Source organism: Gekko japonicus, unplaced genomic scaffold, assembly GCF_001447785.1.
Source record: "Gekko japonicus isolate JY-2015 unplaced genomic scaffold, Gekko_japonicus_V1.1 scaffold429, whole genome shotgun sequence".
NCBI classification, from domain to species: Eukaryota; Metazoa; Chordata; class Lepidosauria; order Squamata; family Gekkonidae; genus Gekko; species Gekko japonicus.
Window position 1 is genome coordinate 157,069 of NW_015161964.1, and position 24,841 is coordinate 181,909.

A 24,841-nucleotide genomic window follows, 5' to 3' on the forward strand; every position below is an offset into this window, starting at 1 on the left:
CCTACAGCAGAAACACAATAGAAGTGCAGCTATAGCAGATTGAAGAATCAAGCAAACGTTAAAATGCTCTTGTCACATGTGAGAGCTCTTTTCTTCCTCACATAAAATGCTCAACTCTTTAAAAATTAAAAAGCAAAAAATTGCTCCAGCTGCAATTTGCAACACAAGCTAAATACTTCAGAATCTGGCTGGACTCAGCAATGGAGATATATTACCATTACCTATATTAGATTGTCAGTGTAAATTTACCACCTATGAACATAGTATTGATTACAGCATTAGGAACCTCCCAGTCTTAATGCTGTAAAGAGCTGAAGCCTTAATACCTGTAAAAATTCGGTATTGCCAAAATTAGTGGTACTTACAGGAATATTAGCTATAAATGCTACTAATATGGGGCATTAAGTATGTCTTATGGAGCAATGGACAGAGGGATGAGTTTCTGCCTCACAGACCCAGGTTCAAGCTGCTCCTCAGAATTAAAGTTCATCCAGTGGTCTTGGGCAAGGAGTTATCAGCCTGATACTACACTCTGCTATCCGATGGCAGTAGCAGTGCCAGAGTTTGTGTAAAGTGATCTTGGCACCTGAGCATCATGCAAAACACTTCTGAGCATGTAAAGGAGCATCAAGAAAGACATATCCTGATCCTCATGCCCCTTGTTCTTGTTCTTACACAGGAGGTGTAGCAGTTAGTCAAAAACATGTTGCATGCCTTATGAAATGACTATGGAGAGCTTGCGTCCTGAAAACAACCATTAACATGTAATACGTATATGAAAAAATCATGAAGTTATTTAACAAAGCACTTTCTTTTATAAAAGATAATGTGTGTTAAGGATTGCACTGCTGGATAAATTGTGAAGAGTCTCTCAAGTATGTTGATTTATGCAGAGACAAAGCAGCTCTGAAATGTGGGAAATTCACCTTAATGAGCACATCTAAAAATTCTTATTAAACACTAATACCTACAAATCCTAAAATTAGTGGTACTTACAGGAATATTAGCTATAAAAGCTACTGATATATACTCCCAATCAGACCATTTTGCATTTTTGTAATATGACATTATATTTAGAAACTGGAAAAGGAACTGCACTTTTTTTTTAAAAAATATATTTTTTATTATTTTAAACAAACAAACGTACACAAGAGTAGTAATAATATCTAAATGCCAATTTTTTTTGCAAATCTATATTTTGCAATCGAGATTTTTAACCATCGTATTCTATAAGCTAGCTATGAATATATCTTACATGATCACAACGGTCTGTAATTTTTGCATCTCAATTAATATGATAAATTATCTTTTGTTTAAACATTCTACAATAGTCTTCTATAAACTAAAATTATCTATTAACTAAATTTATATCATTCTCCAAATTCATAATCACAAACTTTTCTCATTCTAATTATACTATTTATTTTGACGTCAATAACAATAAATTCTCTAGGCTGCCTCTTGTATCAAACTGCATTCTTAATAACAACTTTATGTTCTTAATATCAGCTTTGCTTATACATTTTAACCCTTGTGTGCTGCAGTTTTGTGGATATATGGAAAAATTCAATTATAACCAATGTTAAACAGTTACATGTACAGAGAGGTTCCCTGGTCCACTTTAATCAATTACTCTTGAAACAAAGGTTCCCTAGACCCATCTCATTTATAGAGCGTAAATCTTTTCTTCTTTTTTTAATTTCTTGTTTTCAATAAAGTCTTGGTTCTGTGCCTTTCCCCCTTATAAGTAGAGAGGATTTCTTTAAGTGCTTGCCATCTATATTCAAATTTTAGGGTAGTTAAGGATTCGAGACCCGGGTGCTGCATGATGGCGTGAGCTCCCATCTCTTGTTCCAGCTCCTGCCAACCTAGCAGTTCGAAAGCAAGAAACTGCAAGTAGATAAACAGGTACCACTTCGGTGGGAAGGTAACAGCGTTCCGTGCACCTTGGTGTTTAGTCATGCCAGCCACATAACCACGGAAACATCTTCGGACAGCGCTGGCTCTTCGGCTTTGAAACGGAGATGAGCACCACAACCCTGGACTGGCTTTTGAGCAAGGGAACCTTTACCTTTACCTTTAAGGATTCCATAGACTCTGTTCCATCTTCTCTCTGGAATATTTTTCCCTTTATCACTTTGAGGATTCCAGAGTTTTGCAGACTTTTTGTAGATCTGTTATTCACAGTGTAGGTTAAATCCAGTTGAATGTAGTGCTATTTTGCGTCTTGTCCAATTTGTTGTAGGGACTCCTCTCTGTAAGTTAAATCAGCTTGATTGCAGTGTTGTTCTAAATTTTGCCCATTTTGGTATTTAAGTTCCTTTTCTCTGTATGTTAGATCCACTTGAGTGCTGTGTTGTTCTGCTTCTGGCGCTGTTTGATGCTGGGATTCTTTTTTGTTGCTTGTAATCTGGTTTGATGTAACACCTTTTTTGACAAATATTGGCTCAAATATTGGCCCTGGTTAACGGCATCAAAATTTAAAGTCTGAAGCTCCTCCCATGACAACTGCCACAGGCTGGTTTCCATAGAACTGTCTATGCATGTGTCATCTAGTATTTTTTTTGTATGTCCTGGTCACCCATTTTAATGCAATAGCGAAGATCCCAGTTCAGCCCAACAACACTCAAAAGCTCTGCAGATTATTTGCCCATAGAGTCTTCAGGCTGACCGTGTTTACCAGACAGTGCCTCTCACAGACGTATTAACAACCAAGAATCCTTTCACACAATTAACGTTCTTTGCAGCTCTAGACAAAATAGACTCCTCCGTTCTCAGCAATGAAGCGTGATGTCATAAAAAATCGCCACAAGAGTAAGGAATTTAACGCTAGAAATCTCTATTTCTTTCTTTATTTTTCCAATGAAAACTTCATAATCCTTTTGTAGAAGCTCAAGCAATAGACCCTCTTTGCCCCAGGAGATACTCAAATTGGCTTTCTTTACATAAATCGTCCCAGCCGCTCCGCGAAGAAAGGAGGGGGGGGAGTTTCACCCTTCCTTTCCACGTCTTTTTAAAACTTTAAAGGGGCTTTGCCAAGAGGTTGTCAGTTTCTTCGATGTTGCTTTTATAGGTACTTACAGTGGATTTCTTCATCGATGTTAACGATGAGGCTCAATATAACTCTCTTAATTCTGGGGCATTCACAGCTGGTGCAGTTATGGTTAACATCCCTGCTCTGCTTCTGGGATGATCCAGGGCATTAACGCGCTTGTTGCCTCAAGTGGGGCTCCCGAATCAAGTCCCTTGCACCAGACCTCCCTCCAGGAGGTCCAGTGGAGGTCGAGATCCCCCAAGAACTCCTCTAAAACAATGAAGAGCCAGCAGTACTCAGGAGCTATTCCTGGTGCTGACCGTGTTGCTGCACCACAGTCCTGCCCTCCAAAAGAGAACTGCATCTATTTTCTACTCACATGTAGATATTCTGGCTAGATTTAAATTTAAAGAGTAGTTCAAGTTCAAGTTAGCATAAATTGTCAATACAGATTATACGATTTAAGAGCAGATTGAAAATACACCTATTAAAAACACTATATCTCTAGATTGTTCAAATTAAGAGCAGGTTAAAACACACCTATGAAAATAGTATGTCTCTGGGGTCCTTTGGTGCAGCATTAAAGCAGAGTGGAGAAACTTGGCCACCTTCTCAGTGATGTCAGAACAGAAATCATTTAGAAGTCTGTGTACCTTAAGTGCATCAGGGCAATCCACCATGCTGCTTAAAGTAGAATGCAAATATATATGCCTTAGATTCACATATAGGTGACAATGCAGAAGGACATGAGTAATTGACGCAACACAATTTTGTTTGCGGGGCAGTATCTGGCTGACTGAGACAGTCTGAAGCATTGCATATGGCCAGAGTAAATGCTCTGCGGTGTTGTGGTACTTGCAGAGAAGATGAATATGAGGCCATCTTCCCTGTAGTAAGAGGGATCTCAAAACTCAAAGGGGAGCAGGTTTTATTGGCTAAACTGTATGATTTCTGGGGCTCAATATCTAACATCCTGTTTTTAATCTGCTGAAATGCAGCAACAGAAGGCAGCATATACAGTGATTCTATAGATAGACCCAGTACTTTGATTTTTTCCTCGATGTGTGCTGACCAATTTGACACATTGCGCTCAGAGAGCATGTGATATATGAGGCTCCCAGATTCAAAGTTATAGTGTAGGCGTAGCCAGTATTTGAATGTCATAAGCCATGCACAGGTTTCCATTAAAGATGAGCCAGTTTCTAGATATATAACTGCATTTGAGACACATTTTGGCAAGCCCAGAAATTTACGCAGGAATTTGGACTGGACACGCTCAATAGCACAGTCAAAGGACCTAATCCAAATTGGGATACCATGTAGTAGTTGTGAAATCACTTTGGCCTTGAAGATTTTTATTGCAGCCGGCACAAATTGGTTGCCCCTGCAGCAAAAGAACCATGCTATAGCCAATGCACTAATGCTAGCTGCCTTCACAGCATGTTTGCAGTGGATAGACCAGGTTGCATTGTCCTGAAAGTGAATACCTAGATATTTGTAATGTTTAACTTGTTCTATCACTTTGTCATCAATGGCCCACTTATATGATCTCCACTTTTTGGAAAACAGTAGGATTTTAGACTTCATAGTTCAGCTGGAGCTTGTTGATGGTAAAGAAGGCAATACAGCGAGACAGCAGATGTCTTAAACCAACTCTGGTACAAGACAGCAGCACTGTGTCATCAGCATAAAGTAGTAGAGGTACATATGTTGCACTAGGTTTGGGACTATGACAGTCAGCAGCAGACAGCTGGGCAGCAAGGTCACTGAGGAAAATGTTAAATAAAAAGGGGGCTATGCCGAAGGGATTATTCCAGTTCTATCTACTATCGTAAATAAAGATGCAAGGAAAGAGGCCCATCAGTCTGGGTCTAATTTGAGAATTTCAGAGGGGATGGCATCAGGGCCAGGGGCCTTCCCTGATTTCAAGTGATAAATTAGTTCTTTAATTTCATCCGATGACACAGGAGGCCAGTTAGGAAGATTAACTAAGGGGGGCTCTAGAAACTCGATGCATGATGGTTCTTGATAGAACAAGTCTGAGAAGTACTGAAACCAGACATGAGAAGAAATGGCAGACATAGAAGGATCATCAGCACAGATTGCGCCAGAGACTATGGCCCGGAACCTTTTTGAGTTGTTTAAAGTTGTGGCATGGTATAGCTCATCCCACTGCAGCTGATTCTTAAATTTGAAATATTCTGGAGGGAGAGTTAGGGCCTTCGATTCACGGTAATGGCTGTAAACATTGCGTAATAATGTTTTTGTTTGTTTGCATTCTATGTCAAACCATGTGGGGTTTATTAGATTAATTGCCCCCCTGCTTGGGCACCCTGATCTTACACACAGTGATTCAGAAAAGTGGGATATTAGGGAGTTATAAGTTAACATGGCTGCAGTAGGATCCATAACACTTAATAAGGAGGATCTGTACTCCACAGCCGGGCCAGATTTAAAAAGTTGCAGAGCTTTCCATTTTGTACAATCATTCCAGAATATTCTAGGCAGTGAGTTGATTTTGGGAGATTGCGAAATCAAGTTACGGGGAGCGTTGGAATAAAGACTAACTTGAAAAGTCAAAATTAAGGGAAGATGGTCACTAACAGTGGAGTCACCCACTGTAAAATCTCTAACATAGAGTTTCAGTGATGGAGAAATTAGGAAATAGTCAATAACACTGCAACCCCTCCTGGAAACAAAAGTGAACTCTCCAGAGTTTGGAAAGTCAGTCATGCCATTTAACCAAATTCTATTATATTGCATACAAAATTTAGCAAGACAAATACCTGCTGAATTTAGGAGGCTGTAGTAGAGATTCAGTAGTAGTTAAGTAGTGGTAGAAATTCAGCAGCCATACTAGTTAACAGTGTACCATCATGGAGAACAGTAAGTAGTAAGAAATATTATATCCCAAGTACAGTAAATAAATTCCCCACAAAGGACTGCTTTCCCTACAAGATCTTGTCACTCCTGTATGCTATTTGTGTTTCAGGAAATTCTTTATCATTTTGATGGACTGAGCATTAATGCTATGACTGTGCTGAAATGGGCTAGTGAATATTTCTGGTGCAAAAGGGACTCTGGGCAGTCTGAAAATGCTCCCCTAAAGACTGTTAATATCTTACATTTTTGTGCCTGTTTAGTTGCTTCAGTGCTGTTTTTTGTTTTTCCCATTAAACTACAGGGATCACATTGTGTACGATGATGATGTCTATCACATCAGATTTTGCACTGTCGTAACAAGTATAAAGCCAATCCAGAGAGTGGATATGACAGGACTCTGGATGGGATACATGTTGAACACATGTTGCAGAAATAAGCAGAGCAAAGCTGAACTTGCAGTCAATATTACCGGGGTCCACCACCCAGTCCACCAACCACACTGTGCCAGGTGCTTCATCTCCATCATCTGTATTGAACTTTTTGTCACATTAGTGAACACTTCATTACATTGGTGAACACTTCACAACTCCTAAAACCAGTTGTGAAGTCATATGAGAGGGGGGGGGGTCTTAATTCTTCATTTTTATCCAAAATCCTTCTCATTAGGGAGCAAATAACTGAATTTACATAACTTACTCTACTAATACCCCATTCTTCCAGTGAATGTGTATTGTTTTACATGAGGCACCCAGTAAAATACTATCCAGGCACTGATCAGTATAAATAGAAATCCATTACAAATCTACTGAGCAATAACTGACTCTGTAAAATATTGTCTGGATGCTGCTACCTTTCACCTGCTTCTTGTTCTATGCATTTCAAACCTAGCCCTGGCAGAAATGATAGTGATACATCTGAAATCACTGAACTTGTTACTCAAGCTTAACTATTATGCCTCTTACCATCCTGTTGATCCGCACAAAGTCTTCAGGCTTCTTTGCCCAAGGGGGAAGCTCAACATCATTCACAACAACTTCATCTTCTCGGACTCCTAGACTATATCCATTGCTGTTGACAAACATTTCTGGTAGGTAGTAAAACTCTGGAATTAATTCCTGTAGTGGAAGAAGCAAATTTTATTACTAAACTTATTGCTTAATTACCTTAGCTGGTATTACTTCTCAAAATCATTACTTCATTCTTTTTGTAAACAGGGATTTTTTAAACTCGTGTTTATATTTTCAGTGGAAATGAAGATAGTATATTGCTTAAAAGCTTTTCTTTTGTCTCTGTTTTTAAAGCAAGTTTAAAGCAAAAAAGCATGGGGCAGCTGTTTTGAGTAGAAAACATAAGATGTCCTTAAAAAAAGATGGGTATGGAGCTTATCTTACTCCCCAGTAGGGACTCAAAGTGCCTTATAATATTTTATACCTTTGCATTCCATCCTCACCAGAACTCTGAGGCAGGTCAGATTAAGAGAATATGAACAAGCAAGTTTTCAGCCAGAATGGCATTTGAATCTGGATCTCTTGGATCCTAGCCCAGCATTCTAACCACTATACCACACTGGTTTTCCCTACAAATGATGTCACATAAGAGTCACTCCAGAGACAGTCTGAAGCCAATTGAAATAAAAGCTCTTTCCCAGAAGCAGCAGTGAGGCTGAGAACCCTGGGGAGAGTTAGTGCCATTTCCTGGTTGGAAGAAAAGAGTGTGGGCATACATGAAACTGACAGAGGGAAATTCCATACAAAATAATTGGGCTGAGAGGTGCAGGCTTATCATTGTTATTGAAAACAGTAGCAGCTAAGGAGCCCCCAAAGTCATTGATGGTTCCAAAAAGCATACTTGCTGATGACAGGATGATCTTGACAGGCTGGAAAACTGGGCTAAAACAAATAAAAATGGATTTCAATGGGGATAAATGTAAAGTTCTGCATTTAGGTAGGAAAAGTCAAATGCATAATTATAGGATGGGGGAGACTTGTCTTGGCAATAGCATATGTAATAAGGATCTAGGGATCTTAGTAGACCGTGCACTGAACATGAGTCAGCAGTGTGATGTGGTAGCTAAAAATGCAAATGCCATTGTGAGCTGTATCAACAGAAGTATAGTGTCCAGAATATCACGCAAAGTGATGGTATCACTTTACTCTGCTATGGTTAAACCTCACTTAGAGTACTGTGTTCAGTTTGAGCACCACAATTTAAGAAGGATATAGACAAGCTGGAACGTGTCCAGAGGAGGGCAACGAAGATGGTGAGGGGTCTGGAGACCAAGTCCTATGAGGCTGAAGGAGCCTAACAGGTAAGTTGGTGGGAACTGTTATTAAGGAGAGAATTAGTAGGCACATTGAGGCAGACTCGGCATGGGTTCTGTAAGGGATGATCTTGTCTCACTAACCTGTTAGTGTTTTTTGAGGGGGTGAACAAACATGTGGACAATGGGGACACAATAGATGTTGTTTACCTTGACTTCCAGAAAGCTTTTGATAAAGTTCCTCATCAAAGGCTCCTAAATAAGCTCAATACTCATGGGATAAAAGGACAAGTCCTCTTGTGGATCAAAAACTGGCTAATTAATAGGAAACAGAGAGTGAGTATAAATGGGCAATTTTCACAGTGGAGGTTGGTAAGCAGTGGGCTACCACAGGGATCAGTACAAGGTCCGATGCTTTTTAACTTGTTCATTAATGATTTGGAGTTGGGAGTAAGCAGTGAATTGGCTAAATTTACAGATGGCATGAAATTGTTCAGGGTGGTGAAAACCAGGGAGGATTGTGAGGCACTCCAAAGGGATCTGTCGAGGATGGGCGAGTGGGCATCAAAATGTCAAATGGGGTTCAATGTGGCCAAGTGCAAAGTGATGCACATTGGGGCCAAAGATCCCAACTATAAATACATGTTGATGGGGTCCAAACTGGCAGAGAGCAACCAAGAGAGAGATCTTGTAGTCGTAGTAGATAACTCACTGAAAATGTCAAGACAGTGTATGACTGCAATAAAACGGCCAACACTCTGCTGGGGATTATTAGGAAGGGATTGGAAAACAAATCAGGCAATATCATAATGCCCCTGTATAAATTGATGGTGCAACCTCATTTGGAATACTGTGTGCAATTCTGGTCACCACACCTCAGAAAGGCTGTTATAGCATTGGAAAAAGTGCAGAAAAGGGCAACTAGAATGATAAAAGGGTTGGAACACTTTCCCTATGAAGAAACGTTAAAACGCTTGGGGCTCTTTAGTTTAGAGAAACAACAGCTGAGGGGTGACATGATTGAGGTTTATAAGATTATGCATGGGATAGAGCAGGTAGATAAAGATGTACTTTTCTCCCTTTCTCACAGTACAAGAACTCATGGGTACTCAATGAAATTGGTGAGCAGTTGGGTTAGAATGGATAAAAGGAAATATTACTTCACCCAAAGAGTGATTAACACATGGAATTCACTGCCACAGGAGGTGGTGGCAGCTACAAGCATGGACGGCTTCAAGAGGGAATTGGATAAACATATGGATCAGAGGTCCATCAGTGGCTATTAGCCACAAGGTATAGATAGGAACTCTTGGTCTGGGGCAAGTGATGCTCTGTATTCTTGGTGCTTTGGGGGGGGCAACAGTGGGAGGGCTTCTAGTTTCCTGGCCCCACTGGTGGACCTCCTGATGGCACCTGGTATTTTTGGCCACTGTGTGACAGAGTGTTGGACTGGATGGACCATTGGCCTGATCCAACATTGGTTTCTCTTATGTTCTTATGAGCTGGGTATGTTGAGCCTGGAGACTACTGAGAAGTGATACGATAACCATCTTCAAGAACTTGAAGGACTGTCATATAGAGGATGGTGTGGAGTTGTTTTCTGTTGCCCCAGAAGATTGGACCAGAATGAACAGGTTGAAATTAAATTAGAATAGTTTTTGGCTAAACATCAGTAAGAACTTCCTGACAGTTACGGCGGTTCCTAAGCAGAACAGGCTTCCTCAAGAGGTGCTGGGTTGTCCTTTGGAGGTTTTCAAACAGAGGCTAGATGGCCATCTGATAGCAATGCTGATTCTGTGAACTCAGGCAGATCATGAGAGGGAGGGCAGGAGGGGTTGCCTCAGTGCTTAGTTCTACTGGTCCTTTCTTACATGCCCAGGGAAGTGCTAATCGCCAGTTTGGGGTCAGGCTCTCCAGGCCAGTTTTTTGTCATCTTCTGGGCATGTCACTGGGTCACTGGGGGTGTGTATGGTGAAGGTATTTCTGAATTTCCTGCATGGTGCAGGGGGGTGGACTAGATGACCTTGGAGGTCCCTTCCAACTCTATGATTCTATGATTTATGACTTCTGAGTTTCCCATGGAGATGGCAACAGTAAGCCTTGCCTCTGCTTGAAACAGGATCATCATCATCATCATCATCATTATTCTTGTCGTTGTCATCTGGCATTGTGTATAGTACAGCTAAGAGACCCTATATTTGTTTGGCAAACAGAAGTTCTAGCTCTTTTTGTGTTATGCACCACAAGGTGGCAAGCTAGATTTGTTTGTGAAAACTGCAAGGGTCAGCACACATGGAGTGCAATGGATGAGCCTCACCCTGGAAAAACCTCCTTTGTGATCAAGGTGTCTCCAGTGCTCAGAGACTGCAGCAAGATCGCGGACTGAGGCTGCTGTGTCACTGTGTCAGCCTTTAGAACTAGGCATTAGCAAGAGGGCTCAGAGTTGAGATCAACAGAGAATCAGTTGTGACCCCGGAACTGAGGCAGCCCCAATAGAATGAGTGGTAAAATAAAACTCAGCAGGCCTAAAGCATAATTAGTGTGTTGTCTCCCAACACAAGTAACAAGAAGAATAGGAAACTCCACCCACTTAGCAACTCTCCAGAACTACAGGGGCTGAAAAGGTCTAAACAACCTCAAATAAAGGGCACAATACCCTTCTGATCCATAATACCTTTCACAAAGAACCACTGATACTTGCAAGGCTGTTAACCCATGCCTCTAAGGATTTCACCTTCAAACTGAGAGCAGGCTGGAAAGGATTCCTTTAGTAAGGCACAGCTAAAGCCTTTTAAAGAGGCTCCCATCAGGCCACCCCTCCAGGCTTCTGGTTGGATGCGAGAGAAGCCAGGGAGCGGGGAGGGAATCCTTCAGTCAGGCATTCCTTGCCAGGCCACACCTCCAGGCTTTGGGATTTGAGAGAAGCCAGGGAGGAAGAGGGAAACCTTCAGGAAGGCAAGCTGCAGCCAAAGCTTTAGAAAAGAGCCATTCTGAATCCAAGGCTCTGTCAGGCAACACCTCCAGGTTTCTCCCCTCAGAACAGACACAGCCAAGGAAGGGAAATGTCCCTTTATTCAGGCTGATGTATAACCAAAGCCTTTGAAAAAAGCTCTTTTGAGTCCAGCTCTATCAAATCATACCTTCAAGGAAAAATGGTAACAGAAAGAGCAGGCTGCTCTGTGGTGTGAACCCCTAGTAGGCTTGCCAAGTCCCCCCGGTGGGCAGGGAACCCCCCGCCCCAGAGGCCCGTTACCCGCCGCCAGCGGATCGGGCCCTGGGGTGAACACCACCCCAAAGCACGTGACATGCCCGGCGTCAGCACATCACCCGGAAGTGACACAGCCACGCGGGGTGCGCGGCCGCGGTAATCCGAGGGAAAACTCTATGTTTTCCCCTCAGATGACCGCAGCCCCACCCCCGGAGCGCCTGACGTGGACACGTCACTTCTGGGTGACGTGGTTGCGGCACGCGCACTCCCAGAATGGAGCTGGAGTCCCCTGCTGTACATACAGTGGGGACTTGGCAACCCTAACCCCTAGGCAGAGAAGGCATAGAGAATGGGTGTTTTTCAGAACCATTTTAAAGCCACAATTGGCACAGTTCTGTGAAGGCCCTTTTTGAGCTATAATGACACAGTGGAAATGCGGAAACATTTATTCTTTAAAAGTGGTTTATTCTTCACTAGAATGAGTATTGATGATAAAAAGAAAACATTTGAGAGAGAAAAGTCTCAGCCTCAAGAATGTGAGGGGAAAAATACAGAATAGCAATGGAGATCCTCTCATTGCAGCGGCATGGAGAGAACTGTGTGAGTAGTGTCCCTCCTCCTGGTCATGTGATCATTTTGGTGGCCAAACTCCAGAGGGAAGAGGAGCACTCTTAGTCTACTAGAAAGCTTTGGAAATCTTTTTCACTGCTGGCCTGTGCACACACACAGTCCCAATGTGGGACTACACAGAAGCCACAACAATGAGCGTGACCAGGACTGTGCACTGTGTCAAAGTTCAGTGCTATTAAGATGTGTTATTGTGAATGTGAGAGACCACATGAAACACAAGTCTTCCAGTCAAATCAATGAGACTTCAAAAGGTTTAATTTTGGATGAATTATCCCGAGGTTTCTGTGATAGGAAGGGCTCTTTTTGTAGCAGGAACTCCTTTGCATATTAGGCGACACACCCCTAATGCAGCCAATCCTACAAGAGCTTACAGAGCTCTGGCCTTAGTTATCTTATTCTTTTTATTTATTTATATTTTTTCTTTTAAGGAACAATTGCAGTACAACTACACAGGAGTTTTAAAAGGACCAAAAGAAATATTATAACACACATTTTAAGTCTGTAATGTGATCTCTAGTTTATTTAATAGCTACACTAAAACCCAAGGGTATAGTTAATAATATTACATGTGTTCTGTCTTTGTATGAGGGGGAAAATGCCAAAAAACATATTATAATTTACAAGATCGGGAAAAACCCAAGCTGCTGAAAAATTAATCTTTTAAAATATGTCTTGGTGTTTCAAAAGACCACTACTAACACTATCATAATCATATACCATAAGCCTCAAATATGACACTTCAGTTTAATATTTTACTAAGAATATACCGTTTTATGACCTCCCTCTGAAAACAAACCCAATCCAGACATTTTCAGTTGTCTAATATAATAATTCACTGCACGGTTTTAAAGTTGTGAGTTCTCCTTCCCATTCCTTTCTTTTTTTCCAAAAGGTTGATCCCATGGTATCCATTAATTCCACAATAATCTTATATGGGGGGTCATTCAGTTATGAACCCCCATTAACTGTATTAATTTTCAATATGTCACCTTAATGCCATTCTGTCACAGCTACCTTTTCTGACATGTACACACAAGAGCTATATATGTGCATGAGAGGCATTCATAGACATTCGTTTTTCAATGCTGTTTGGATTTAAAATTTCAGAAACTGAAAGGAAAATGAAAAGGGGGAAGAAAATGCTGTGGAAAATGTGAAAAACAGAATGACCAAGTTATGGTAATTGTTAATTGGTATGAATGCTGAAGGATCATTCCACTATTATTAACAGATACACATTAAAAGATGAAAAAACAAAGAAACAAACTCTCTTATCTATAAAGAGGGCTCTCTCTTGTGTGTTGTTGGGCTACTGCATCAAATATGGCACTGTGTGTCTTTCGTTCAGGATCTGAATTTCTATATCTGACAATTCACCAGTTCAAACATGTTGTGTAAACCACAAGAACAACTATTTAATAATTCAGTTTATACAATGTGAAGGGAAAGCAAAGTTTTGAGAAGGCGTTGCACTTTTTACCATGATTCACAGGGCACCATTAAGTGCCATCTGCTGATTGTGTCCAAGTCAAGCTACCACAGATTTATTTTCATTATCTCAATGTGAAACAATTTCTTAATTTGGCCATGAAAGAAAATGCATGCTGGTAAGAAAGAAGAGAAAAACATTTATGCTGTTTCACTGGTAGATATCAGTTTGAGGCTTATTATTCACACACACACATCCTACACACACTTCTTTTCAATTATCCCAACTGTTGTTTTAGCCTGCTGGCTAATCTTTGATCTTCTGTTTTGTGTTGATTACTGTGGTATGCTGGTTCCGTTGTTTATGTGACTTTATTATGTATTTTTAATTTAATTATTATTTCATTGTAAGCCATTTGTGAATCAACACACATTATCTACTTCAAATGGACAGAAGCAAAATTTTGGATATCTCCATTTGCCCATGCTCTGTATGGGACAGGCCTGTGTGGTATGTAAGTTTGGGGCAGGACCTCCTGCCATTAAAGAGAATAGCGACTTTTCAGTTTAAACAGTGGTTTGGTTCTTCAGCTGATGCAATCAAATCAACACAAGTCTATAATTTGGTTCCTGGACTTAGAATTCTGTTTATTACAAAAACTTAAACACTTTCATTAGGGTGCAGAAACCACTGCAGCCAGGACCTAAAATAATAATTAAAAAGCTATACAGCAGCTTTTAAATTGTGAAGGAGGTGGAGTTATCGCCACATAGACAGGGTAGAAATTATTCTAGCAGGAGTTTTGGAACGGATCATTTAAAGGGGATATTGCAAAATGGCTGGGAATACAATAAACAGTAATCTTTAGGGACCTTGCTTTGGGTGTCCCCATTACCTGAGGGGAGATGGGTGGCAACCTGAGATGACAGAGCTTTCTTGGTGACAGCACCAAAATGCAGAATTTGCTCCACAGGGGGATTCATCTGTCCTCTCTAGCAATTAAAACAGGTAGGGAACATCAAGGGGCACCAATTAAAAAAATGCCAAACAGCTAGCAAAAGATAATGTTAGAGAGGACAGATGAATCCCCCTGCAGAGCAAATTTCACACTTTTGGTGCTGCAAACCAAGAAAGCTCTGTCTCAGGCTGCCACCCGTCTCACCTCGGATTATGTGGTCTTTTCAACTATTTATTGTCTTGAGGGCCCTTATTGTGTGGAAGGACAGGATACAAATGTTTTAAATAATGTATAAAATTGTATTATCATAAAGTGTATGCTGATCTTGAATCTTCCTGGCCCAAAACTATTTGCTTCTTTGTAATGCTGTTTACATATCAAATGACATTGATTTCCAATGGAATCCAAATAATACTAGGGCCCAGTAACAGTTTCGTTTACCTTTTCTTTGTTCAACCAATTATTTCTCTGTCCTAAGTAAGGGCAGAAATTCAATACATAAATAATGTAACTCCCGGTAACATCAGTATAAATGGATTTTGTGATGATAAGTGCCTATAAAAAGGCTCTAGCAATATGCATTTTACAAAGATAAATAGAGGTATAGAATAAATATAGAACAGTGACTTCAAATATCTTCTCTGGTTTCAGGTCCTAGCTGGTGCCTGATGAACACTTTCTCTGTATATCTAGTGACAAGACACAGTTATGGAAAATTTAAAATCAAATAGCACACAAACTTACATATTCTGTGCAGTCTGGAAATGCTATACTAATTCATGACCAGGAAAGGATCTTCAAATACAACAAGAAAACTAGGTCACTTTGACAAAGTCCTATGTAAACGCTCAAAAAGCTTTATATACAGCAATGGCTGTATAATAACAATGGTAAAATTATCCTGCTCTCCGGCTGTTTCTACGTATTGTGTAGATATTGGTTTAATCTAATGTGTACTGTTGCATAATATCCCCAGGCACAGAAAAGTAAAAGCTAAGGCTTACAGAAAAGCATACATTTTAAATGTGTCTTGTCATTAACGCTTTATTAATTGCCCCAGGCAATGCAAACCCAGAGCTCAGTGAGCTATAACAATATGACACTTTAAGGTCAAATTCAATCTAGCTGTGTTTATGGAATGGGCCAAATATTGAGTTAACAGCAGGAAAGAGCAATTTATTGGGCTTTTCTCTATCTTGTGATTATTTGATTTAAATTAGAATAGATTTTTTTTTTGCAGGAACAAAAGACTTTTTAAGCATTCAAATAATGGAAGAGTCTTTGTTTCCCATTGTGTATAAAATGTGGCTTTTTAAATTAGTGATGCATGGTGCAACCTCTCTTTTTGTTTTATGTGAAACACAACATCAAAAGTGCATGCAAGTCAATGACATAATTACAGCCAGATATAATATTGACACGCTCCATTATTTTGAATGCTTGCATGCAGAACCTTAACCCTACCTTAACATCTGAAGTGTCTCTTTGGCTATTTCTCCAAGATCTTGCCACAGATGAGAAGGTTCGATCTGGGTGGTCAAATTTCCCATCATTTGCATTGAGGAAGAATGTAGTAAAGGGCTCCTACCCCCAAAAAAAGAATAGAAAAGAAAGAGAGAAAGGTGAATATACCTTTTAGTAAGCAAAAAGATCACACACTGAGAGCCTTCTAGGCTTAATATGTACATTAATTAAAAAAGAATTAATAATAATCAGCGCTTCACATTGTTTATGCTTAATCTTTCTATGCAACTATCTCTATTAATGAACAGACCAAAAGCATCTGAATCTTGAATGGAAGGATTTCAGCAACGTGAAATTATTATTCTGCATTAGCATGCTGACATCAAGATAATGGTATTTGTCACACGAAACTTCCAAACTATTTGGTGATATTTATATTTTTATTTTATTCACTAGACTACATAATTACTTGCTATTTTATTGTACGTGTGCAAAATATGTTCTGTTTTCATATACATGGCTATGAGTGAATACCCAGTCACAAACACAAGCACCAATCCAGAAACAGCTACTAATAGAAAAATGATTTTGCCAAGGTCCATAATGCATTCTACACTCCCACTAAAGCTAAAAGCACGTGGGTTTACTTTAAACTTGATTGTGCCCATACTAAACATGTAATTAAGAGCCAGCTTGGCATAGTGGTTAAGAGTGGCAGACTCTAATCTGGAGAACCGGATTTGATTCCCCACTCCTTGACATGCCAGCTGGGTGACCTTGGGTCAGTCACAGTTCTCTTAGAACTCTCTTAGCCCCACCTATCTCACAGGGTGTCTGTTGTGGGGAGAGGAAGGAAAGGAAATTGTAAACTGCTCTGAGATTCCTTCGGGTAGTGAAGAGCGGAGTATAAAAACCAACTCTTCTTCTAATTATATGTTTTAATATTTGAATGAAGCTGTATCATAAACCCTATTTTCTTATATGTTCATGACTAAATTATTTATAAATGCTTCAATCTGGAACTAAATCACCAAGCAATGGCATGTATGGTAACCATTAAAAAAAAGTAAAAACGTGACCAATTGGGATCCCACAGCCCTACCCTCGGGATGGAAAGGCTGCCAATGAAAGAGAAATTTGGCAGCAGCAAGCTCTTGTGTATGAAGAATCACCAGGGAAACCACAGAGAATGGAAAAGATAAACAGGTCATGCCCTGATCATGCCATTGTGAAGAATAAACTGGACAGGTTCCTCAGTGAAGGACTAGAATTTATTATATAACTGACCTACCTGTGTTCAACCATTGGAAACGAAAGAAATAATTATTCTTTTTGCAAAAACCTTAAGGGAAGCCACTCTGAAATTAACAATATCGCTTAATGGACACCCCCCCCGTAAGAAGTGTTAACATGGTTTCAGGCCCTTTCCTTTCTCTCCACTAATTAACACCAAAAGAATATCCTTAGATAGTGATGGTATATATTTTGATGAGCCCAAGCCCAAAAAACGTGCATAGCTTTTTTCATGTTCTCTAAATTAATTCCATTGTTCTTGGTAGAACTGTGCTTTCTCTTTTGTAGCTTCCACCAGATCAAGATGAATTCAGTGAATTCAGAAGTTCATTCTCAATTGCCTTTGTGGTTTCTCCCAATAACTTTCTGGAACTAGCAGAAATAATGACTGAATGACTTAGAATGAAATGACAAAGGGAAGTAGCAGATAGAACATATTATTAAAGTTATCCAATTAATGGAAATTTGTAGTGATGTAATGTAGCATATTTCTAATTGGATGATGCATCATAGAATCATAGCGTTGGAAGGGACCTCCAGGGTCTAGTCCAACCTCCTGCACAATGCAGGAAATTCACAAATACCTCCCCCAAACCCCCAGTCACTGCTGTTCCATGCCCAGAAGATGACAAAAAAACCTCCAGGATCCCTGGCCAAACTGGCCTGGAGAAAAATTGCTTCCTGATCCCAAAGTGGCAATCAGCATTTCCCTGGGCGTGTAAGAAAGGGCCACAAGAACTAAGCACTGAGACAACCCTTCCTGCCCTCCCTCTCATGATCTGCCTAAATTCACACAATCAGCATTGCTGTCAGATGGCCATCTAGACTGTTTAAAACTTCCAAAGAAGGAGAGCCCACCACCTCCCAAGGAAGCCTGTTCCACTGAGGAACCGCTCTAACTGTCAGGAAGTTCTTCTTAATGTTTGGCCGAAAACTCTTCTGATTTAATTTCAACCCATTGGTTCTGGTCCGACCTTGTAGGGCAACAGAAAACAACTCCACACCATCCTCTGCATGACAGCTCTTCAAGTACTTAAAGATGGTTATCGTATCACCTCTCAGTCATCTCCTCTCTAGGCTAAACATACCCTGCTCCTTCAGCCTTTCCTCACAGGACTTGGTCTCCACACCCCTCAAATTTTGGTGTCCAAAACTGAACCCAATACTCTAAGTGTGGTCTAACCAGAGCAGAGTAAAGTGGTACCAACACTTCCTGTGACCTGGACACTATACTTCTGTTGATAGAGCTGGGTAACTAAATTGCTTTGAATCATCACATTAAATATTGAGGAAGCTATGAAACTCTGTTAGTAACAGCAATTTCAAAAGACAGAGATATTACCAGTGCACTTCTAAGCAGACCATTATAATGAATGTTAAACATAATACAAAATATTGGAATATGACTTTCACTGAAAGGGCAAGTAATTTAGGTACACATTAAGTGCACTAATTCATTCAACTATAGGAATTTATTTCGGATATTTTTAACTATAGTTGCAAATAAATTGCCAGACCCTTGCAGTTAACATGATATTTCAAAGAAGTTATTGATAGCATTTAAAGGGGCATCCATGATATTCATATGGCATATGAACAGTGCCTTGTGCTTGCATTCCTATTTGAGTAGGAAAAAAGGCACGACCTGCTTGCAGTACTGGCTTCATGTGGAAGATTCCAATAGGAAATGAGTGAGTGCATAAGTATGTAGGCAAGCTGAATGACAGGACCGGGAGGTCTATGAGCACTTTTTAAATCCCTATCTAGCTCTCCCTCTCTCCATCTGACATATAAATTTGTCCTCCAAGCACAAATAACTTTTATCACAAAGAAAGGAAGGATAAGATAATTATATGAAAAGCACATTTCATTGCCTGTGCATTGCCTGTCATATTTATTTATATTTATTCTTCAAATCTGTATCCCGCCCTCCCCACGTAGATGGGAAAAGACCAAAGCATGGCTGCATTGAGCCATATCAGGATCCTCTATGCAATGGTGCTGTGCCTATACCATAGGTGGACTGTGCTAAATAATATTTTAGCTTCACTAGGTGTACAGTTTGGTTTGATAGACATCATTCACATCATTGTCTTTCCTCTCCATATTTTCTCTAAAAATTGGCTGGACCAACAAAAGCAAAGATAAATTTCTGTGTTCCTTGATCACTTAGGGGAACAAGTGATTAACAACATTAATCATAGGAACAGCCTCCTAATTGTTGCCTGACGTTTTAGAAGCAGTCCTGTTCTTTTGGCTCTGTTGTGTTATTGGCAGAATAGTTCTTGAATATGGAAGCTCCAAGCTCATGAGAATTCCAAGGAACAATCTTCACCAAGATGAGATTAGTTTATATGTCAGGGCTGGGCCTGATGAATCCTGGCCAGAATAAACCATGGTGGTGGATAGGGTTGCCCACTCCAGGTTAGAAAATTCGTGGAGATTTGGGCAGAGGAGTCTGGGTAAGGGTGGGATTTGGGGAGGGAAGAGACCTCAGCAGAGTATAATGCCCTATAGTCCACTTTCCAAAGCAGCCCTTTTCCCCAGAAGAACTGCTATCTGTAGTCTGGATATCAGTTATAATTCTGGGAGATTACCAGGCACTAGGGTTGCCAGGTCTGGGTTGGAAAATACCTGGAGACTTTGGGGGTGGACCCAGGAAAGGGTGGGGTTTGGGGAGAGGCGGGGCCTCAGCATGGTACAATGGCATAGAGTCTACCCTTCAAAGCAGCCATTTTCTCCAGGGGAGCTGATCTCTGCCAGCTGGAGATCAGTTGTAAAAGCGGGAGATCCCCAGGCCCCACCCGGAGGCTGCCAACCCTACCAGGCACCACCCAGAAGTTTCAACCCTAGTGGCTGATATGATGAGAGCTGAAACCCTAGTAGATTCTGAGGTTTGGGGGCCCTCAAACTCCCATGGAGACAAAAAACTGGTAGTGCATATGAGCAAAAACCACAAGGTGGGGGTAGTGCAGGAGCATACAGTATCGGTTACAAGGATTTTTTTTTAATGACATGGATCAGCGAGAGACACTTGGGAGGATGTGTTTGGTCCAATTTGGATGTGCAGAGTTCATGGAAGTCTGCAGAAAGGTTTGTGGCTGCTTGCCATTTTAAGAACGGCCGAAGATTCCCGAGTGCAACTTCCATGGCCACATGTTGTTGCCAGCCCATGGTAAGGGATTTAGTAATGTGGGGAAGGTTTTTCAAGAGTTGGGTGCTACAAAGCAGACTGGGATAACTGGTGGGGAGATGAGGCAAAAAGTGAAGACCCTGACACCAGGTTTTGCTGAGACAAGCCAGGAATTAAAGGTTGTACTCCAATCAGAAAGTTAGTAATGCTGGCTGGATGTTTTAATTAGGTACCTTTCAATCAAAAAGAAAATTGCATAAACATATGTAACAGATTTTAAGCTTTAATTAATCAGTTTATCATACTGATAGTGAATTTTTTTAAAAATCCTATTAGTCTGAATAAAAGTGAGTTTTTTAAAAAGTTCTTATACTGCAGTCTCTTAAGAAAAATACCCTGCACACCTTTATTTTGATTTGAAGACTCTTTTGAAGCTACTTATTGGTAGAAGCTGAGATTCTAAAATCAGAAGCAAATGGGGATTATAAAAACAGTAGGAAAAATGTAATTATAGTAAATTATGTTAAAGCATAATCCTAAATTCCATGACAACACTATTTAAGAGACTGAGACAAACACAAAACCCAAGAAAATTCATAGTGAAGGATTAAGCCTGTAATGGCTGAACACTACAGGGTGCCTCATTATATCAACCTATGGTGTCTATCTTTTGGATTTCTAATCCTGAACAGCAGTGCCTACACTCTTCCACATGGATTTCATAGCCTCTGTGTTATTTAAAACATTATTTCAAAAAGTATTTAAGCATATACTAATGCCAATAGTGATTCCTTCTAATTTTCCATGTTCTATCGTTCAGATACAGGTATTTTTGGCTTATTTTTTTATTATACTTGGGTACATTTCTATTTTCACTTCTCTGTAATAATGACTTAAATGCAGCTCTTAAGGCCTGTATATGCATTATAGTGGGTGTACATTCTATGTAAGTAATAAGGCAACAAGATCATGTCCACTCCCTCTGAAAGCTTAAGCATCAATAAATCTATTAATCTTTAAGGTGCCATAAGGTTTTGCTGAAACAGACTTTTGTTGTTGTTGTTCAGTCGCACAGTCGAGTCCGCAGAACTGCAAAGTTTTCACAGCAAACTGTGGGGGTTTAACAGCTATCAGACAACCCAAGTGGTGACTAGGGTAACTGCCTAGCCTAGATCCCCACATAGCTATGAAACTTTTTGAGTGGTCTTGGGCTACTCACCTAACCTTCCTCACATGCTTGCCATGAGACCATATTCCATGAGGGAAGGACAGTAAACAAGCAAAACACACAATGAATATAAACACCCTGTCCCTCTCAGTCAAAAAGATGAAAAAGCAATGACTCTAAGAGCTATGAATAGCTGTTGACGCAGGATATAATTTGTGGGACTAAATGCATTTTTATTTATAAATTGTGATAGGAGATGGCAGAAGTTTATTATTTTCATTTATAACATTTGTAGCTAAACAAATTCAGATAGCAAAGTTCCATGAGTGAAAATGACATCATGTGGTTATTTGGCAGAATCAGCTTTTGCTTTCTGTTTTCAACTTCACCATACACAATTAAAGTTATTTGTATAAATGTTTCAGTTCACCAGATGCAGGAACGGAAATCTCAGTCAACAATATATGTATATACACATTGAGTGGGGGAAAAATTGTAACATTGCGTTTAAAGGTCATGATATGCAATAACAGCCAGGAGCTGACACCTTTCTTAGCTGCTGCAGGTGTTAAAAAAATTAAATTGCTTAACATAACCAGATAATCTGAGTTATCACCATTTATTTATTTAGAAGATGTATCTGCAGCATCTCCTGAGACCTGCTCAAGGCAGCTCACAAAGTAAAACAGTATAATCAGTTCATTAAAACATCAGCAAAAGAAATTTCAATAATAGAACAAGCCATAAAAACAGAATAAAAAAACTGCATAACACAACATTCAGCATCTTAAAATGATATTCAGTCAACAGACTAGAATCAGACCATATACATGGCTAAAAAAGATGGGATCCCCCTCAATTAAATGCTAAAGGATAATAAAGCAGGTGCAAGGTGAACATCAAAGGGAAGGTCATTTCAGAGGTGAGGTGCAACCACTGGAAAAGCTCTACCTCTGGTTGCCACTTACCTCCCTTTGCAAGTGTGGAAAGGAGAGCAGGGCTTGGGACGAGGATTTGAACTGGCAGACTGGACAGTACAGAGAGAGGTGGTCTGTCAAATACCCTGACCCCAAGACATCTACAACCTTATCAGTAAATAACCAGTAGTTTGATTTGTGCCAGGAAACAGACAGACAGACAACTAGATCTTTCAATGTGGCTTGTACCCAACCCCTGACAATAACCTGGCTGCAACATTTTGAACCAACTAAAAGGTCCAGACAGTTTTCAAAGGCCACATAAAGCACATTAAGGTAATCTAACCTAGATGTGATCACAGCATGGATTATGCCATTTGAGGAACAGCTGTACTTGGCATATCAGCTAAAGCTGATAAAAGATGCTGCGTGTCATGGAGGACAGCTGAGTCTCCAACTGGTGGCCAGAATCATGATGTGACAATACCCTAACACCTAACAATACCCTAATGAGTGCAATGCCTGGACTCAAAATGTGACCTGGCATTCATTAGGCCTAGTATGAAGGGATTATGGGCTTGAAGGAACTACCCAATAGGTTTGAGGAAAACAACAGGTTTATTTCAGTGGTATTTGAGGCTTGGCTATTTCTCTGTTTTCCTTTTCTCCAGTCCTCTCAGTAATGCAGTAAGAAAGTTACTGAAGAGCTGGAGCCTGAGAAAATGTAAGTTACAAAGCAGGTTTCTTGTCTGACTGATTCAGATTTATAACATAGAACAGAAAGCCTTTTAACTGTTTTTGACAGGAACACCACTCAAACCCTACCTATCTTCAAAATACCTAAAGCCCCAATAGACTCCCTGCCTAACCAGTAGACCACCTAATTCTTCTCCCACCAAAATCCAACAATTCTCAACTCTATCAGTTGGCCAGCAGTTAAACTGCCCAACTTCCCCCTCCCTACATTCCAGTCCCACATTTGAAAGTGATTGGCTAAGGCTCCTGGAGGCCAGAACCTGTAACCATCCATCAGGCCAAATACATCCCAAAGCTATGGACCTGCTTTTTCAGGGAGTGTATAACCCCCTCCAGGACAGGCTGAATCCTTAGTCCTCAATTTACTAATCACAGCTGTTATGAATATTCACTGTGCTTATCTTGTATATTTTTGAGCTCTGTATAGAGACTTTATATAACATACTCTATGCATTTCATAAAGGAATGAGCAGGAGGCAAAAATACTTACAATGCGAACAAGCCAGGATAATGTACAAGTAGATGTTGAATAATGAGTGTTATAATGATAAGGCGGAGTCTGATCATCTTCCCATGTTTCATAACGCTCTGCATAAAAGACTGCTCTCTTTGGATTCAAAGCACCGATGGGCTGTAAAAAATAATTGTATAACTGTATAAAGAGCATGGAAGAAGACTGCTTTGGAAATATATATACTGTAACATTTTTAGACCTCATCCATTAATAAAAATTCATGATATATATGATGTTCAGCAACCAAAAGTTGGTAACTCATACTATGTTATGGTAATCTGTTTAGACCTCATGAGATGGAGCAGTGGGAGTTTTATTTCAGAGGCTTGAATTACTAAACATAGGAGTTCTTTTAAAAATGGGGAAAAAATCTGTAAAACTTCAAGACCATCTTGAAGCAAAAAGGTAATTCAGCAATATTATTCTGGAAGCATACTTCTAAAACTGAATTTCAAATGCTTTCAAACCCAAGTTAACATTACTCTTGTCATTCACTGTGACACAGCTAATGAAATGTGACTTCTGTTCAAGCTGGGTACTTTGTAATGCACATTTCACAATGAAAAGATTTTACACAGAAGGGCTTATGGTGTTTGGTGATCTTAAGCAGAAATTCTTGAAAATGTGCACATTTTAAAAAGACAGCAATTACTTCAAAACACAGCCAGTTTTCACTGGAGGGGGACTTTCTTAAGAGGGGGAAGAGAAAATAAAAAACCCATTTCTGGCCTATCTTACAAAAAGGGAGGAAAGACCTAATTGTAAACTGTGCTACAGCTACTACAGTATTCCAAAAATTCTACTTGCCATTCTGAATGACACAACCAAGAGAAGATGCCTCTAAACCCCTTATTAGGGATGTGCACATACGTCTCCTAAAAATGTCACTATTCTTATAAAACCTCTTTTGTTCCCCTCACCATTTATCTGTTTTTGCCCAATGAGACCCTCTGAATTAGCCTTGAAATTTTGCTCCAGACCATTTGGGGTAGAACACACAGCATACTTCCTTTTTTAATTGTGTTAATTTACTGCTTTGGTAGTCATAGATCAGGATATTAGTAAATACTAGGCTTGCCAAGTCCCCCCGGGGGGCGGGGAAACCCCCGCCCCAGAGGCCCGTTCCCCGGCGGCGGCGGATCGGGCCCCAGGGGGAAACCCACCCCCAAAGCACATGACGTGCACATCACCCGG

General features: G+C 40.2%; 1 protein-coding gene across 1 annotated transcript in view; it reads right to left on the bottom strand.

Annotated features, from left to right (window-relative positions):
- The window catches only part of LOC107126110 (neurobeachin-like), a 600,691-nt gene that overhangs the window by 96,973 nt on the left and 478,877 nt on the right, over positions 1 to 24,841 (bottom strand). Inside the window, 3 exon segments of the mRNA XM_015429619.1 lie at positions 6,880 to 7,032; positions 15,867 to 15,986; positions 23,624 to 23,764. Coding sequence (XP_015285105.1) covers positions 6,880 to 7,032; positions 15,867 to 15,986; positions 23,624 to 23,764 — 414 coding nt within the window.